Genomic DNA, 19839 nt, shown 5'->3' on the forward strand with positions numbered 1-19839 from the left:
ATGATATAATGGACGTGAAAATGCTTTGCATTAGACAAATACAAAGAACTAAGGATGAAGGCTCAAGGGGTAAGACTGAAATTGTGATTTGATCTGAAGGAATGAAGTTCCCCTACAAATACTAAGGTAGACTCTTGGGACCTGCTATAATATCAAATGAGAGGTTACTGATATTCTTATAGACCCAAAGGATGTCAGAGTTAAAAGGTTCCAAACATTTCATCTTACATATTGGGAAATTGAGGCCCAGAGAAGGAAATGTAATTGCCCAAAATGTCACAATTTAGGATTCCTAATGACCTTGATTCAAAGGCAATTTGTAAAACTATACTGTAGTTTGGCTGAGCAAGAAAGAAATGAAACTTAAAAACACAGAGAACCTCAGAATTAAAAGGCAGTAAGTTTAAGGGTCATGTAATTACAGGGTAGTGAACTGAGGCATGGAGGTGAATTCCCACCCTCTGGACCTACATGGCACTCCAGTCCTCAAAAACTCAGATCTCATAAAGAAGGTATATGTGTAACAAGGTTTTGTAATCAGGGATGGATACTACATACCTGAGGCCTCAACTCTCATCTCCAGGAAGTCTGCCTTGAGAACTGTGGGTAAAGGAGGAAAGACATTTCACTAAGACTCTAGAAATCAGAACTGGAAAGGAAAGCAAGTGGATGGGTGACCCTTCCAGGACGGTGGCAATTAGGCCATTTGAAAAATGAGGAAGTGCTTCCATCCAGATGTTTCAAAACATCTCACTCCATGCTTATAGGTTGGCATACCTCTCTGCCAGATTTAGAGAGCCCAGTATCCCAGACACAAAGACATCTTTCAGGTGCCAGCACAATCCTTCGAGTGCCATACTATGGGAGGCAAGGGAAGACCAGAGGAATTGGCCAAAGACCAAAGACTACATTCTGTGATTATCTCCAATGGGAAAAAGGCAAAGACGGAAGGCAAGTGCCTTGTGAAACATGAATCTTTCTTTGCCTTGAAGAACAAACCAGCCTCTTGATGTGCTTAGATTGGTCCTAAAGTAGCCTTGTCTGGGGATGGTTGGAGGCAAGAGACAATCCTGGAGAATCAAGCTCCATATAATTTGGCCAGAAAATCCCAGACAACAGCTTGTCCCAGGGCTATATCCTGAACATTGTTTTTCTCTTCTCTCTTAAGTCTATTAGTACCTACTCCCTGAGTGATCTTATTCCCATCCATGATTTCAATCCCCATCAAATACTGAGACCACCCTCCAAAGGTTACTATTCACATTGTAGTATATGTGAATGCCCCTATAAATTTGTACAGTGGCTGTACTTAACAGTTCTACCTCTAAACCTACGTAGATCCAGCCCCAATTACTAGTCTAAGTTGCAGTTACCCACTGGACATCTCTATCTGGATGTCCCACAGAGTCTTCATACACACTGTGTCCAAAACTGAGCAGAGAAACTTTCCGACAAAACCTATTCCTCCATGATTAATTATTGCTACCATCTACCTAACTGCCCAAGTTAGACTTTCTTCTCTCTCAATCTTTCTCCAATGCTCCATGTTTGAAAAGTCAGCAAGGTCTTACTGAGTCTACCTCAAATCTGTCCTTTCATTCCATTCCTATTGACAATGCCATACATCAGGACCTCATCAACTCTTGCCAGGATGATTAGCCTCCTAACTGGTCTCCCTGCCTCCAGGTTTTACTCTCCCAACTATCTTCCTTATTAACAGCAGAATGTTGTGTGTGTGTGTGTTTTTAAATAACTCAGGCAGCTTAGAATATGCATTGTCATGCTGAAAGGTTTTCCATGGCACCCCATGGACTACAGAATAAAGACCAAACTCCTTAGTATGTCATATAAGGCGTTTACAATCTGGCCCCAATCCATCTTCTTGGCCTCAACTCTAGCTAAGCTTCCTTCTTCTCACCCCCACATTCTAGCCAAAGTGGAACACTAATCACTTTGTGAACCTGCCTTGCATAAGCTATTCTGCCTTACTGAAATGTCTTCCCCTCCCTTCTCTTCTTGATGAGCCACTTCTCATTTTATTTCAAGTTTTTAATTTTTTTAAATTGTCATATTGTAGAAGGGACATGAATGAGAAGTGAGGTCATTCAAATGTCAGGTTACATAGAGTCAGGTGTACAAACTGGAAGCAAAAAGGGGCAGAGAAAAGGTTAAACAGATCATTTTCATTAGAGATGAGATGGGATTGACTGTGGCTAGTCTAAGAATCTTGACCAGTAGCCATCATGTAGGTGCACTGATGCAAGTGGTGGTTACAAAATTGGGGCCTAGACAGAAGGGGTGCTTTCCTTATATGGATGCAGAGTGGGAGGACCCTGTGGGTACCTAGGAAGGTGGCTTATTACATATTGGAGGACTGGTGTACCCACCTTGGCCTTACCCACAATTCTGCCAAGATGGAATCTGGGGATAAGGAACATGATTAAATTTAGGTTCCAGAGGCCTGGACATGGGATTGGTCAGGTTGTCCTCCAGCCTGAAGTGCCTGCTTTGACCACAGTGCCCTATGTTGCAGTTGGTCCAAGACCTCCCTGAGCACTAAATGACAAAGCCCAGGTAGTGGTTACCAATCTTTCCACACTTTCAACACCAGGTTGGCTACAGTTTCCCTATTAAAAGTCAGGCTGCCTTAAAGATTCTGTTGGACTTTGTTCATGCCTAGTACGTATCCCTCTCAATGCCTTGGTTCCCTGTCCAAAGCTACAGATCAATCCCTCACATTTTCAGTGTATTCTACCCATCTTTAAAGCCCCATCTCAGATATCACTTCCTCTAAAAAGCTTTCCTTTAGATATGTCTAGTTCATTCTGTTAATTCTAGTTTGCTTCATTCTATTTCCCTGGTATTTATTTCTAATATGGTTTATCCTAGGGAAGTTGGAAGGACCACCAGGAAGTAGGAAGTAGTCCTGCTCATAGGCAGATACTTTATTAAGAATATAAAGTATTCTCTCTCTTTCTGTTTTTCTTTTTTTCCCTCAAGCCTATCTGATTAAGCCTGCTTTAAAAATGTCCTAGGTGAAAACTTTATCTTCATTCTATCAGTAAGAGAAATCTGGGGCTTTGACCTCACTTTCATTTGTTATGGTAGAATAAATGGTAAATTATTGTCTAAGGAGAATTTGGCCTAGTCTAGAGTTCCTTGTGGCTGACTGCCAAGCAGAACTAGGGTGACCTGCTGTTCAGAATCATGTCCTGGTGAGTCGGGTCCCACAGTTTTAACTAGATGATGTCAAACCTATCCCAGCTCCAGTGCTGGTAAAGGCACATTGTTCTGCTTTTAACTGAATACCTGGAAGACTTACACTCCTGTCACCCAACAGGAAGCACAATTTTGAACTCTCTGATAAGCAACATTGAATAAACTCACAGAAGAGTGCCTGAAGGCTAAGCAATCATTTCTCCAGGTGTTTTAGTCTAAAGGGTGCCAAATGATAGGACTTGGAAAGCCTGTACCAGTACTTGAGGGATTTTAAAAACAAATTAACTGGAAGAAAGAAATAAAGGAAGGAAATTTAAAAAACCCAGACTCCCAGGCCCTACTCCTGGAGATTCTGTTTTAGTGGGTCTAGAGCATAAGGCAGGAATCTGTGTTCATTTTATTTTTCCTCAAAATTTTCCAGGTGATTTATATGTTCAGCCAGTTCGAAAACAACCACCTAAGTCTAATGTTTACCTCTGAAATGAGGGCTATGCTTATTCTAAGGCTGTTTATATTAGAATATTGCTTTCTAAATATTCATATCAGATGCCCTTTTAGAATATAATAGGGTCTAAATAAGTAAACTAACAAAAAAATTAGACCTACATCGAGCATAAAGTTTTTGCAATACCACTTGGCATGTGAGTACTCTATGTATGTGTGAGAGAGAGAGGAGAAAGAGAGAAAGAGATGGAAAGACAGAGTCAGAGAGGCAGAGACAACAGATACAGAGATAGACAAAGAAAGAGAGACATGGAGAGAGACAGAAAAAGAGTCAAAGAGATAGGGAAACAGAGACATAAGTAGAAAAACACAAGGAGAGACATAAACAGACTGAGAATTACAGAGACAGAGAAACAGTGTGTGAGAGACAAATGGACAAGAGTGACAAAGGCAGAGAGACACACAGTTATAGAGACAAAGACAGAGACACAGGGAGACAGAGAGACAGTGTTGGGGGAGAGAAAGGAACAAACACAGACAGAGAGAAAGAGACAGAGCTACAGAGAAACAAAAGTACAATGTTAAGAGGGCAAATGACATGCTCATGATACATTTATTAAAAAGTTATTTGGTTTCATTTCTGTCACCTGCATCTCTTACCTTCCTGTTTTCCGGGAAGCTATTTCAAAGAACCTGGTTCTGGAAGCCACCCTGCAAAGAGAAGCCAACCAAGTCCCATGAGTTGCTCTGGAATATGTGTGGGAACCAATGGCCAATGGAAAGGAAAAGAAAATATGAACCAGATAGGCCACCAATGCCAGGCTCTGCCTTAGCTTGCAAAGGATCTGGGTCTGAGGAAAATCCCAAGTATCAGAATGTGAAATGGCTCAGAGACCATAGGCACCCCCAAGGCTATGGCTGATACTCTTTGCTTCCCCTTGGCTCAGAATGATCTAAGTATGTTGCCCATTCAGATTACTCTTGGGAGAAATAAGTGAAACAAGTTATTGGTTTCAGAGTATAATTTTTGACATTTTGCAAATACACTTAGCTAATTAGTCCAAACAGTAGAGGCTCTGTTTTTCTTATTTCCTCAATTTTGCAATTATGGAAAACAAGAGACACAAGAAAAAGGAACACTAGGAGGCAGGATACTGAGAGGGGTCCCAGGCACTGGCTGAGGAGAGGCCGGCCAGGCTAGTTTTGTGGCTAAGAAAAGCTGGTCCCTGAGAGTTGCTGTGGCCCCACCTTAGCTGCTCTATCCCTGATTCCTTGGCTTACAGGCCAGACTCAGGAAGGCCAGTTGGATAATAGCTCTGCTACTACCCTGTAAGAGGCTCTCTGGAGAATCTGAGTCATTTTGGAAGATTTTTAAAAATCATACCTTCTCTTTAAAAAAAAACAAGCTTCAAAGCACACGTAAAATGACCAAATCTGTTCATTAAATTACTTTTAAAACCAGTAGTAATAATAAGAAAAAAAAATTACAGAGGCAAAGAAGCATGAAAGCAGCCGGTAATCTTATCACCCTAGAGAGATCAGGGAGACTAAGAAAAATGGGTCTCCTATCGGGTACCAAGATTTAAACACCTCAGCTTTAGGAAAAATCTCCCAGCTTTAAGTGTTGAGTAGAACGCTCCAAACAGAGCTGGTCTGCGACAGTCCCCTACACTATGAAGTGAACAATACCCTGGAGTTGTGCATTGTACACCCTTCACAACCATAATGGTGATCCTGAAAGCATTCTTAGTGGTCTAAGGTGGACTTTAGGTCAAGGTTGAAAAACAACTCTACTTACACAGACGATGGGATTTCCCCTGCATTGCCAGTCACTATATCTGGCTTTGGTTCGGGTTTCTGGGTAGTAGTTGCCCGGCAGGGAGGATCTGGAGGCCTCACTGGGGGTCGGATGATGGTTGGCTTTTCCCCTGGAGGCCGAACTATGCTGAAACTGTCAGAGTCTCCTGGAAAAGAGAACAACAAGAACTTGGACAGTGAGCCAAATGGAACACTACTCCTCAGCAGGTACCCAATATTGCAGCTATCATGGCCACCTCCCTTGGTCCCCATTTCTTTTTGGTAACTAACAACTCTGGATTAAAAAATATATTCTTCCAGAAGCTGTCCCTTCAGAAAGTCTATGTTTGAACCTCATCTCTGGAGCTTCACATTTGTGTGACCTAGGGTATGTCACATCAATTTGCTCAGTCTCAGTTTCCTCAACCATATAATCAAGACTAAAAATATATTATCTTACAGAGACATTGAGAGGATTTACTTGGGTAGTAATATGTTTAGTACTGTCACTGGCACATAGCAGGTGCTTAGTCAATGTTTGATGATAAATTTGTTACATTCATCATCACCAAAAATGAGTCTATTTTCACTTAAGCCTTGACTATTGTGGCAGTCTCCTAATTCACCTTTCTGCCTCTATGTCTCTAGTTTCCAGGTCACTCAGTACAAAATAAATACACATAATTTTTTAATAAAATGATTCTGGCAGGAATATAGTGAAACATATGCATGCACACACTGCTGGGGGCACTGTACACTGGGCTTATTCTAACTAGATAGCCATCAATAATTCTGGAACAGAGTATCATACACCAGAGGGCAGACAGCAGAAGCAAGAAGAACTACAGTCCTGCAGACTGTGGAACAAAAAACACATTCACAGAAAGATAGACAAGATGAAAAGGAAGAGGGCTATATACCAGATGAAGGACCAAGATTAAACCCCAGAAAAACAACTAAACTAAGTGGAGATAGGCAACCTTCCAGAAAAAGAATTCAGAATAATGATAGTGAAGATGATCCAGGACCACGGAAAAAGAATGGAGGCAAAGATCAAGAAGATGCAAAAAATGTTTAACAAAGACCGAGAAAAATTAAAGAACAAACAAACAGAGATGAACAATACAATAACCAAAATGAAAACTACACAAGAAGGAATCAATAGCAGAATAACTGAGGCAGGAGAACGGATAAGTGACCTGGAAGACAGAATGGAGGAATTCACTGCTACGGAACAGACTAAAGAAAAAAGAATGAAAAGAAATGAAGACAGCCTAAGAGACCTCAGGGACAACATTAAACGCAACAACATTCGCATTATAGGGATTCCAGAAGCAGAAGAGAGAGAGAAAGGACCAGAGAAAATATTTGAAGAGATTATAGTCGAAAACTTCCCTAACATGGGAAAGGAAATAGCCACCCAAGTCCGGGAAGAGCAGTGAGTCCCATACAGGATAAACCCAATGAGAAACACGCCGAAACTCATAGTAATCAAATTGGCAAAAATTAAAGACAAAGAAAAATTATTGAAAGCAGCAAGGGAAAAATGACAAATAACACAAGAAACTCCCATAAGGTTAACAGCAGATTTCTCAGCAGAAACTCTACAAGCCAGAAGGGAATGGCATGACATATTTAAAGTGATGAAAGGGAAGAACCTACAATCAAGATTACTCTACATGGCAAGGATCTCATTCAGATTCGACGGAGAAATCAAAAGCTTTACAGACAAGCAAAAGCTAAGAGAATTTAGCACCACCAAACCAGCTCTGCAACAAATGCTAAAGGAACTTCTCTAAGTGGGAAACACAAGAGAAGAAAAGAACCTACAAAAACAAACCCAAAACAATTAAGAAAATGGTCATAGGAACATACATATTGATAATTACCTTAAACGTGGATGGATTAAATGCTCCAACCAAAAGACACGTGCTTGCTGAATGGATACAAAAACAAGACCCATATATATGATGTCTACAAGAGACCCACTTCAGACCTAGGGACACATACAGACTGAAAGTGAGAGGATGGAAAAAGATATTCCATGCAAATGGCAATCAAAAGAAAGCTGGAGTAGCTGTACTCATATCAGATAAAATAGACTTGAAAATAAAGAATGTTACAAGAGAAAAGGAAGGACACTATATAATGATCAAGGGATCAATCCAAGAAGAAGATATAACAATTATAAATATATATGCACCCAATACATAAGGCAACGGCTAACAGCTATAAAAGAGGAAATTGACAGTAACACAATAATAGTGGCAGACTTTAACACCTCACTTACACCAATGGACAGATCATCCAAAATGAAAATAAATAGGGAAACAGAAGCTTTAAATGACACAACAGACCAGATCGATTTAATTGATATTTATAGGACATTTCATCCGAAAACAGCAGATTACACTTTCTTCTCAAGTGCGCACAGAACATTCTCCAGGATAGATCACATCTTGGGTCACAAATCAAGCCTCAGTAAAATTAAGAAAATTGAAATCACATCAAGCATCTTTTCTGAACCACAACGCTATGAGACTAGAAATGAATTACAGGGAAAAAAACGTAAAAAACACAAACACATGGAGGCTAAACAATACGTTACTAAACAACCAAGAGATCACTGAAGAAATCAAAGAGGAAATCAAAAAATACCTAGAGACAAATGATAATGAAAACACAATGATCCAAAACCTATGGGATGCAGCAAAAGCAGTTCTAAGAGGGAAGTTTATAGTTATACAAGCCTACCTCAAGACACAAGAAAAATCTCAAGTAAACAATCTAACGTTACACTTAAAGCAACTAGAGGAAGAAGAACAAACAAAGCCCAAAGATAGCAAAAGGAAAGAAATCATAAAGATCAGAGCAGAAATAAATGAAATAGGAACAAAGTAAACAATAGCAAAGATCAATAAAACTAAAAGCTGGTTCATTGAGAAAATAAACAAAATTGATAAACCATTAGCCAGACTTATCAAGAAAAAGAGGGAGAGGACTCAAATCAATAAAATTAGAAATGAAAAAGGAGAAGTTACAAGAGACACCTCAGAAATACAAAGCATCCTAAGAGACTACTACAAGCAAATCTCTGCCAATAAAATGGACAACCTGAAAGAAATGGACAAATACTTAGAAAGGTATAACCTTCCAAGACTGAACAAGGAAGAAACAGAAAATATGAACAGACCAATCACAAGTAATGAAATTGAAACTGTGATTAAAAATCTTCCAATATGGACTTCCGTGGTGGTGCAGTGGTTGAGAGTCCACCTGCCGATGCAGGGGACGCGGGTTCATGCCCTGCTCCGGGAGGATCCCACATGCTGTGGAGCAGCTGGGCCGGTGGGCCATGGCCGCTGGGCCTGTGCGTCCGGAGCCTCTGCTCTGCAGAGGGAGGGGCCACAGCAGTGAGAAGCCTGCATACCGCAAAAAAAAAAATCTTCCAACAAACAAAAGTCCAGGACCAGATGGCTTCAGAGGTGAATTCTATCAAACATTTAGAGAAGAGATAACACCCATTCTTCTCAAACTCTTCCAAAAAATTGCAGAGGAAGGAACACTCCCAAACTCATTCTATGAGGCCACCATCACCCTGAAACCAAAATCAGACAAAGATACTACAAAAAAAGAAAATTACAGACCAATATCACTGATGAATATAGATGCAATAATCCTCAACAAAATACTAGCAAACAGAATCCAACAACACATTAAAAGGATCATAAACAATGATCAAGTGGGATTTATCCCAGGGATGCAAGGATTCTTTGATATACGCAAATCAATCAATGTGAAAAACCATATTAACAAACTGAAGAATAAAAACCATATGATCATCCCAATAGATGCAGAAAAAGCTTTTGACAAAATTCAAACCCATTTATGATAAAAACTCTCCAGAAAGTAGGCATAGAGGGAACCTACCTCAACATAATAAAGGCCATATATGACAAACCCACAACCAACATCATTCTCAATGGTGAAAAATTGAAAGCATTTCCTCTAAGATCAGGAATGAGACAAGGATGTCCACTCTCACCACTATTATTCAACATAGTTTTGGAAGTCCTAGCCATGGCAATAAGAGAAGTAAAAGAAATAAAATGAATACAAATTGGAAAAGAAGAAGTATAACTGTCACTGTTTGCAGATGACATGATACTATACATAGAGAATCTTAAAGATGTCACCAGAAGACTACTAGAGCTAATTAATGAATTTGGTAAAGTTGCAGGATACAAAATTAATGCACAGAAATCTCTTGCATTCCTATACACTAAAGATGAAAAATCTGAAAGAGAAATTAAGGAAACACTCCCATTTACCATTGCAACAAAAAGAATAAAATATCTCGGAATAAACCTACCTAGGGAGACAAAAGACCTGTATGCAGAAAACTATAAGACACTGATGAAAGAAATGAAAGATGATACCAACAGATGGAGAGATATACCATGTTCTTGGATTGGAAGAAACAATATTGTGAAAATGACTATACTGCCCAAAGCAACCTAGAGATTCAATGCAATGCCTATCAAATTACCAATGGCATTTATTATGGAACTAGAACAAATCATCTTAAAATTTGTATGGAGACACAAAAGACCCTGAATAGCCAAAGCATTCTTGAGGGAAAAAAATGCAGCTGGAGGAATCAGACTCCCTGACTTCAGGCTATACTACAAAACTACAGTAATCAAGACAATATGGTACTGGCACAAAAACAGAAACATAGATCAATGGAACAAGATAGAAAGCCCAGAGATAAACCCATGCACCTACGGTCAACTAATCTATGACAAAGGAGGCAAAGATATACAATGGAGAGAAGACAGTCTCTTCAGTAAGTGTTGTTGGGAAAACTGGACAGCTACATGTAAAAGAATGAAATTAGAACACTCCCTAACACCATACACAAAAATAAACTCAAAATGGATTAGAGACCTAAATGTAAGACCGGACACTATAAACCTCTTAGAGGAAAACATAGGAAGAACAGTCTTTGACAAATAACAGCAAGATCTTTTTTGATCCACCTCCTAGAGTAATGGAAATAAAACCAAAAATAAACAAATGAGACCTAATGAAACTTCAAAGCTTTTATACAGCAAAGGAACCCATAAACAAGATGAAAAGACAACCCTCAGAATGGGAGAATATATTTGCAAACGAATCAACGGACAAAGGATTAATCTCCAAAATATATAAACAGCTCATGCAGCTCAATATTAAAGAAACAAACAACCCAATCCAAAAATGGGGAGAAGACCTTAAATAGACATTTCTCTAAAGAAGACATACAGATGGCCAAGAAGCACATGAGGAGCTGCTCAACATTACTAATTATTAGAGAAATGCAAATCAAAACTACAATGAGGTATCACCTCACACCATTTAGAATGGGCATCATCAGAAAATCTACAAACAACAAATGTTGGAGAGGGTGTGGAGAAAAGGGAACCCTCTTGCACTGCTGGTGGGAATGTAAATTGATACAGTCACTATGGAGAACAGTATGGAGGTTCCTTAAAAAACTAAAAATAGATTTACCATATGATCCAGCAGTCCCACTACTGGGCATATACCCAGAGAAAACCATAATTCAAAAAGACACATGCACCCAATGTTCATTGCAGCACTATTTACAATAGCCAGGTCATGGAAGCAACCTAAATGCCCATCAACAGACGAATGGATAAAGAAGATGTGGTACATATATACAATGGAATATTACTCAGCCATAAAAAGGAACGAATTTGAATCATTTGTTGAGACGTGGACGGATCTAGAGAGTGTCATACAGAGTGAAGTAAGTCAGAAAGAGAAAAACAAATATCGTATATTAACACATGTATGTGGAACCTAGAAAAGTTGTACAGATGAGCCGGTTTGCAGGGCAGAAGTTGAGACACAAATGTAGAGAACAGACGTATGGACACCAAGTGGGGAAAACTGCGGTGGGGTGGGGATGGTGGTGTGCTGAATTGGGCGATTGGGATTGACATGTATATACTGATGTGTATAAAATTGATGACTAAGAAGAACCTGCAGTATAAAAAAACAACAAAAACAAAACAAAACAAAACAAAAAGAATTCTGGAACAATGTGAATGAAATGCAAAATAATATATGTGAGACAGTTCATACTCATTAATCCAGTTGATCCACTTTGGGGAACAGGCCCAAAGAAATTAACTCTAAAGAAAAAAAATAAGGAAAACAAGTAGCACATAAACATGCTCCTTTTTTTTTTTTTTTTTTTTTTTGCGGTACACGGGCCTCTCACTGTTGTGGCCTCTCCCGTTGCGGAGCACAGGCTCCGGACGCGCAGGCTCAGCGGCCATGGCTCACGGGCCCAGCCGCTCTGCGGCATGTGGCATCTTCCCGGACCGGGGCACGAACCCATGCCCCCTGCATCGGCAGGCAGACTCTCAACCACTGCGCCACCAGGGAAACCCTAAACATGCTTCTTAACAGCAAAAATTCAGACCCAACCACAAAGGCTGATAAACAAACAATTCAATTCTTACAAGTATTTAACCAATATATATTATGCATGAAATGACAAGGATTTAGGCTAGGTCAAAAAACGGATTCATATAAAATAATATTAAGCGAAAAAAAGTCCACAAAAAATGTTCATGGCCTGATGAACAACATCTGCAAATAGACACGTTTGCAACTATGCAAGGGTGTTAATAGATCTTGATATTCATTCAATTTTTGTCAGTAAACCTTGATATTCATTGTTTTCTTCTACAAAACTTTTTAAGGTAAATGTAAAAAATATTAACTTTAATCCATATAATACTGTTGTAAGATTTACCTTAAGTATTTCCACACTGTATTTCTTCTCCTTAAAGATTTTCTCAGTGACTATAAAATGTACAGGATAAGTTCAAACTCCTTAACATAAATTCAAGGCCCTCTATGAGCTGGTCCCAAATTATTAAACCAGGTACTAGTGCTAGACTTTAAATACCAGCTCTACTTTTGATAAACTGGTCTCCTCACTGGCCCTATCAAAGCAGCAAGCCCTTGACTCTTCTAGATGAGACAGTATGGTACAGTGTGGAAAGTAAGTCTGGAGTTGGGCAGACCCTGCTTTCAGGCCTTGTTCTGCGACTTCCAAACTGTGGGACCCTGTGCAGTTATTTCAACTCTTTGACTATCAAGGTATTCATCTGGGAAATGGATATAATAACCCGTCCTCACAAGCTGGTTGTAAGGACTAAATTAGATGGCTTTTAGAGAATACCTAGCATGTAGCAGGGATAAGTAAGTGTTAGACTCTGTTATGCTTCTTTCATGATATATGTCCCTGTTCTCATGTCTTATCTGTACTGTAACTACCCCTAAACAGTCAGCTCAAATCTCAATCCTCTGAACACTTGAGCTGGCATTGGTAATTTCCATCCATGTAAGCACTCATGAAGTACTTATATATTGCTCCATGGGGTTTTTTAATTCCTCCAGCTAGTCATTCTGGTGAGGCAAACAGATATGAAAAAAGATAATGATAATACAGTGTGATTGGTGTTCTAATGGAGGTATGAAGCAAGTACTATTCATTTACACACTAGGCTGTATCTTACATTTCTGGACATGCCATTCCCCTTAGCACCTGGTCAGTTACACAGAATTGCAGCTAAAGAGTGACCAAAATAATAATAATAATCCAATTTTTCTAACACATTATAATATTCAAAGCACTCTCCCAATTAACTATTTGATGTTCACAGTAAGCTTGGGAGGAAAGAATAGCAGATGGGTCTTATCTTTGCCATTTTATAGAGAAGGAAACTAAGGTTCGGAAAGGTGAACTCACTCACCCGCAATCATATAGTTACGTAAGTGGTAGAGTGAGGACTAAAACTCATATCTCCTGTTTCTGCATCCACTTTTCTTCCCAGTGTCTGCTGTTTTGTTGTTATTAGTAGTAATATAAAAAGTTATAAATGACAATAATAATGGTAATGGTAATAAAATAACTGGTAAAAAAATTTAGCTACCTTTTTTATTGAACACCTGCTCTGTTCCAGGTACTATGATAATATACTCAGTACTTTATGCATATATTCTCATTTAACATTGGCCCTAACCCTGAAAGACAAGAAGCATTATGCCTATTCTACAGTTGAGGAAACAGAAACACAGAGATGAGAAGTATAACCCCATAGTTAATTGGCAATAGATTCAGGTCCATCTGCTTTCCAAAGCCCAAGTGGTCAGAAGTATCAGTGATTTTCAACCTTGGCTATACATTGGGAACATTGAAATTATACAGTACTGGGGACCCATCCCCAGAGAGCCTAGTTTAATTGATTGGGGTAGCACCTTGGTATGGGTATTTTTAAAAGCTCCCCAGGTGATGCTATGTATAGCCAGAGTTGAGAACCACTAGGCCATATGATGCTGCTTGCTCACTGCAGATCGGATTATAACAGCTGACAATGCTGTTCCATTTCTACTGGTCACTGGAGGAGGTATTGGATAGGAAGCATATGCTACAGTCAGAGCCAGAAAACATTTCTACCTGAAGCTGTGTCCACCCTAAGGCTACTGTTTCCTTTGGTGAGAGAACCAGATGACTCCCCCTGAAATATGAAACCCATTCATTTCCCAGTTGCAGCCACATCCAAATAGACATCAACCCAAGGCCTCAGAAAACAAATGTCATCAGCCTTGCATCCTCCTAGGCTCTTTATTGGGTGCTGCAAATTGATGATTCATTTTAAGTCAAACTTTGAAGTAGTAGCAATGGGTTTTCTTGTTTGAAAGACCCCAATGTTGTTCTCTCCTGCCTCTAATTTGCGATAGTGTAGCCACAGTGTCAAACTGAGGAGGCAGGGATGGAAGAGTAATAATAACTGGGAGTCAAAAGACCTAGATTCCAGTCTTAATACTAAAACTAACTTGCTGTGTGAGCTTGAGCAGATCACTTCCCTACCTGTACAATGTGAACTTGGACTATTTTCCAGATCAGTAGGTCCATGATATAAGTCTATAGGCCTATATCTCTCCCCGCTGACTTTTATATGCTACAGTGGAATACTCTAGAAGTCAGTTCTGATCATGTACCTAACCAGCTTGAAAAAAATCTTCAGATAGAAAGATAGATAGATACTAGATTTAGATTTCACAGCTCCCTGTTGCCTGCAGAATAAACTCAAACATTTTTTAACCTGGAATTCACTACCTTCTTCCACCTGGCCTCAACTGATGTTTCTGGTCTAACTTTCCACCCTTCCTCTTTACATATCCCATAGTCCACAGAAACAGTATTATTTCTTGTTCCACGTACACATCCTACAATTAATCATTTCTTTCCTAGATGCCCTTTACCCCTTCTAATATGCCCAAATTTGCATCATCTATTAAGATTCAGCTTAAGTGCCACATCTCTTAGAAGCCTAATATGCTCCAAGTTCCTTTCTCTTACTCTTACAGCACCAACCACCTTGTACTTTGAATCAGGGCTCTTTGTTTTGGTGGCTCTATCTCCCCTATTAAAATGGAGCAACCTGAGAGCTAGATCTAAGTGGGATTCCTTTCTGCATGCATCAGGGGCCCAAGTAAATTGCTTTGCATGTAACTGGTATTCAATACTCATTGAGAAAAGAAAAACGCAGTTCAGTCCATTAGAAGGACAACGGAAAAAGCTTTCCCTTTTGAAGTCCCCATTTGTGCCATCTGTGACAAACACAAACATGATATACCCAAATTTCAGGGTTATTCTAAAATCTAAATTGAAAGGTGTTCAATAGACTGAGTGTTCCTTGAGGGCTTTTGTGCCTGGCCTTATGCTCTCACAACAGATGCAGACAAATGATTTGACATTGACTTTGCCATCCAGGGGCTTAAATCTGAGTTGGAGAATGAAGTCATACTCATGGGAAATAAGCATGAATACAGTAACTCAGCATCCACAATTAAAGGGTCAAAGTTGGGTGCCAAAAGAAGTGAGGTAAGGGAGAGTTCCCTCGGGCAGAATTGTCAAAAGGCTTCATGGAGGTAATAGGACTTTAGCTGGACTTTGAGGGATGGCTAAGAATCCTTCCTTGCCCCTTCCCCTTATCAACAGTCCTCCTATTTCTGAGTGTTTGGAATGGTCAGAGATAGGTTGAGGGTGGAAAGAGTAGTTCTGAGCTCTTTTATGACACCTACATTTGAAGCTTGAGGCTTCTCATAGGCTCTAGAATATAGAAGAGTAAATATCTACCATCTTCCATGCCTGCCATTTCCTGAGAGGTTGTTACCCAACCACTACCACTATCATTTTTTGAACTTCTTTTATATTACTAGATGTTTTGTATACCTAATCTTACTTAATCCCCACAAAAACCTTACCTGCAATATAGGCATTGTCCCCACTTACAGTTGAGAAAACTGGCTCAGAGAAGTGAAGTTCACCTAATTAAGATTGTGTAGTTAGTAATTAGCCTCCTGTAAAAGCAAAACAACTGCTACCTTTTACTTAGTACTCATTATGTGCCAAGTACATTGGTATCTCATTTCATCATTACAGCAATCCTATAGGCACAAATATCTTCATTTTACAAATTAGAAATCTAAGGCTCAGAGAGGTTGTGACTTGCCCAAGGTCCCACAGCTAGGATGAGGCAGAGCCAGGATTCAAACTCACATCTCAGTGACTCTGGAGCCTAAGTCATATCTGAGACTTCACTAAGCCTTTTGAGCTTATTGGTATTTTTACCAAATTGTACTTCCTTTTAATTTATTTTTAACCTCGGTCCACAACTTGACTCTTTGGACCTCCCTCTCCAGCCCAACCTATCCTCTCCCTCCCCATTCTCTATCAAATGACCATAACTAAAGAATTTTAGCATTTATAGATTTCTTAGGACTTGATAAACATCAATATTCAACCTTAAGCCAATTTCTTCCACCTTTTTTTACATCCATCTACACCTCACCCAAGAGTACAGAGTAAAGGGAGGCTGTTTTGACTTGTAGATTCCCTCAAACTTCTAGAATCATCTATCTCTTTCTACGACATTCCCCCATGATCACCTTAAAGCCTCTGACCCCTGTGAATCAACTTGGAGTTAGGCTCCAGGAAAGCCAGAGAATGAAAACTAAACACAGTACATTATTAAAAGCATAATGAGTCCAAACAAGAAAATGTGGATAATGGCCACAAAGCTCATTACTGCAAGAGCAAGTCTGTGCCTAATACTTTTAGAGCAGATGCAAATGCTACTCATAGCATTAGTCACCCCAGTGGAGAATTGATGGCCCTGTGGCTGAGCAGGGCCTTACAAGCACCCTTTCCCCAAGCCCAAAAGCATGCTACCAGAATGCAGTCTTCTCTCTCCAGTCAAGACAGAGGCTCCTAAGCCCATATGTCATAGGGTCTCAGTGTGGATGTATTCTCCATTTTTATCTCAGAACCTCTGGAACAGTGAAGGGCTCTTTACCCCATGCTCCTACTGGAATGTATTCTAACTCCCACTAGAACATGGATGACAATGGACTGGGACTAGTTGCTTACATGCCAGCCTCGCCATGAACCTTTGGAGGGCAGGGAACATGGCCATTCATCTTTGTCTCTCTAATTGCACAGCACTGTGCCTGAATAAATGAACAAATACATGTAAGTAGATGTCCTTCCTCTCCGTTCCCCAAAGGAAAGTCCTAAGTCCCTTTGTAGAAGCTACAAAATGCCCTTTCCAAAGCCAGGCCTGGTAAGAGGCAGCAACATCAAAGGAAGGCAGGAAATTTGGCTTGTATAATTTTGTTCCTCCAAAAGTGAATGCTTCTTAGAAAACAGAAAGGGGAAGGTAGCTGAAGCCACTTAAGAAATAAGAATGTGATACCCAGGGAGCCAAGGTTCAATCCCCATCTCCACATCTTACAATGTGGGTGACTCTGGGCAAGCTGTTTCACTTCTCTGAGCCTCAGTTTCTCCATCTGTGAAATTGGGAAAATAAAACTTATCTCAAAGGCCTATCAGAATGATTAGATGCAATAGATGAAGATACATGTCCAGTTCCACATGTGGAACAGAAAAGGGCCCTTGACAAAATTACATCAGCAAACAATATTGGTTACATTATCAAGTTGAGTGTCATGGAACAAAGCAATTTAACATGCACCTTGTTTTTGCTATCTTTAATTACTAAAAAATATGTGGAGCACATCCAGTCTATTCAAATGTTGGATCAATGCAAGGAGTGAAGATGGTGGATAGGACAGTGGCACAGTTGTATCACTAAAGCAAAGAGACCTATGCATTGACCCTCAGGATGGCAGGCAAAGCTCTGAAGAAGGAGCTGAACTGAAGTGACAACAACAAGATGCAGAGTGGGTCAGCTAAGGTGACAGCTCTCTCCCTGTGACATTGCCATTTCAGGCTGTGGGATAGAACCTGTGGCTAACAACTATTAGTTATAGGTTGGGATCAGAGTTTTTTGCAGTTTTTGTTTAGTTGATATTTGTTCTGATGCCCGATATCTGTCACTGGAGTGACAGCCAAAATGGGGAGGAAGGGAGGGAATACGATGTGAGGAGGTGGGAGTAGGGAAAGTTCCAAGAGGCAACTACACCAGAGGTTTGGCTAATTCTTCACCAAGGGCAGGAGTACTACCTCAGTTCTACTTCCTGTAGCCAAGGCTGGAGGCATGGGTCTTTGAGAAAACCTGCATCACACTGGCCTGTTGCTAACTGATTTAAGGCAGAAAGCAATGCCAGGGAGTGCTGTGGCCCAGATTTAGATAGTCTGGCTGATACTGGACAGTCAAATGAGTACTCGCATTAACTGAAACCATTAGATCAGAGCAGCTGCCGCCAGCAGCCTGAGGCAGGACTAAGGAGGAAGGGGAAGAGTGGAATGTCGTTGGGATTTAACTTTGCAGCAGAAGATGGTGAAAGCAGAACTGATAGGGAGGGCTAAGTTACTGTGTGGGCTGAGCTGATAAGATCTGACTGACCCCAAGGCTTGGTGACAGGCAAGACAAACTTTACTGTGATGAATATAAGTTGAGTTATCCAGTTATCTACCAGATTGATGTGAAGGTCAACATATGACTTATAAATTGAAGCAGTTGTGTACATAGAAGTCTGGCTTAACTTGTTACTTCCGAGAAGAGGCAAATCTTATGAAGGGGAGGAAAAGTGGAAGGAATTAATAACATATTCTGCATATTGATTATATAGCAGATACTTTATTTGTTATTCCTTTTAACCTTAGCAATAATTCTGAGGGATTAACTGTTTCTCCCATTTACAGATAAGGAAACCAAGGTACAAAGAGGTTAAATAACTAAACTGTAATCATACAGATGCATCAGTGTCAAGCTAGAGAATTCATAGTCAGTTACTTAGTAGAAATCTTTTCAGAGCCCCATAGAATAGCTTTTACTGAATTGTGCTCTGAGACAATGCCATCAACCCATATTGAGGTTGTTACATGCAACAACCCACATCATGAAAGCAGCTCCAGACAACATGTAAATGAAGGAACATGTTTCTGTTTATGGACATGGAAAATTGAATTTCATATAATTTTCGTGTCATGTCATATTTTTCTTTTGACTTTTTTTCAACAAATTAAGGCTTAGGCTTGCTAAGTCCTTATAAAAGCTTAAAGACAATAGGGACCCTGTATGTCTTATTCACTCTTATGTCTTCAACACCTAGAAAGGGGCCAGTTACACAGCAATTATTCTTACTATTTTTAAGTTCTTATATTTTTCTATATTGTGAAATGCCTTAAATCTTTTTTGGAACAGGACATGATATAAAACATAAGGCACATTTTTAAAAGGCTATCTAGCTAGAAAATAAAAGAGTCAGGATATGGATCTAAGCCTTTGTGATATCAAAGTCTCTTTTTTCATAGAATTATATTCCCCCTAGTCCCCTCTAGATTAGTCACAACCTCCCAACATGAGTCTCCCCATCTAGTAGCCAATTAAATTTGCAGAAGTCAGCCACATTTTGAATTTGTAACTTAAAAAGCCCATAGTTTTGCTGCAGTTGTGCCCTCTTGTCCCTATTTCTACTATACTGGAAAGTAAGAATGAGAAAACAATAGTTCACAGGTTCAAAGCTTCTTATAGGAAGGTAAAGTGATAGTTCTGCCTTACTGGAAAGAACACAGACTTTGATGCCTGCCAGACTTGCTAAGACTTAGATCCCAGATCTGCCAGTTACTCACTATGAACCTTTGGCAATTAACACCTTTGGGAGCCTCAGTTTTCTAGTAGAAAAAATATATATATTCTTCACAATAAGTTTGTGAGGATAAGAAATATTATGCTAGTACCTAGTACAGTGCCAGGAACATAGCAGATACTTAATAAATGGTAAATATAATGCACCTAATGTAGAAGCACCAAAATATATAAG

At 39.7% G+C, this 19839-nt stretch overlaps 1 protein-coding gene across 1 annotated transcript in view; it reads right to left on the reverse strand.

The window, feature by feature from the left end:
• Positions 1-566: 566 nt before the first annotated feature.
• OPHN1 (oligophrenin 1) overlaps positions 567-19839 on the reverse strand; it is a 606563-nt gene continuing 587290 nt past the window's right edge. The window contains exons 21-23 of the mRNA XM_065900746.1: positions 5462-5627; positions 4324-4374; positions 567-600 (exon numbers count right to left, since the gene is read on the reverse strand). Coding sequence (XP_065756818.1) covers positions 567-600; positions 4324-4374; positions 5462-5627 — 251 coding nt within the window. The remainder of the gene's footprint in view (positions 601-4323; positions 4375-5461; positions 5628-19839) is intronic.

The sequence above is a fragment of the Phocoena phocoena genome, chromosome X (genome assembly GCF_963924675.1).
Source record: "Phocoena phocoena chromosome X, mPhoPho1.1, whole genome shotgun sequence".
Classification (NCBI taxonomy): domain Eukaryota; kingdom Metazoa; phylum Chordata; class Mammalia; order Artiodactyla; family Phocoenidae; genus Phocoena; species Phocoena phocoena.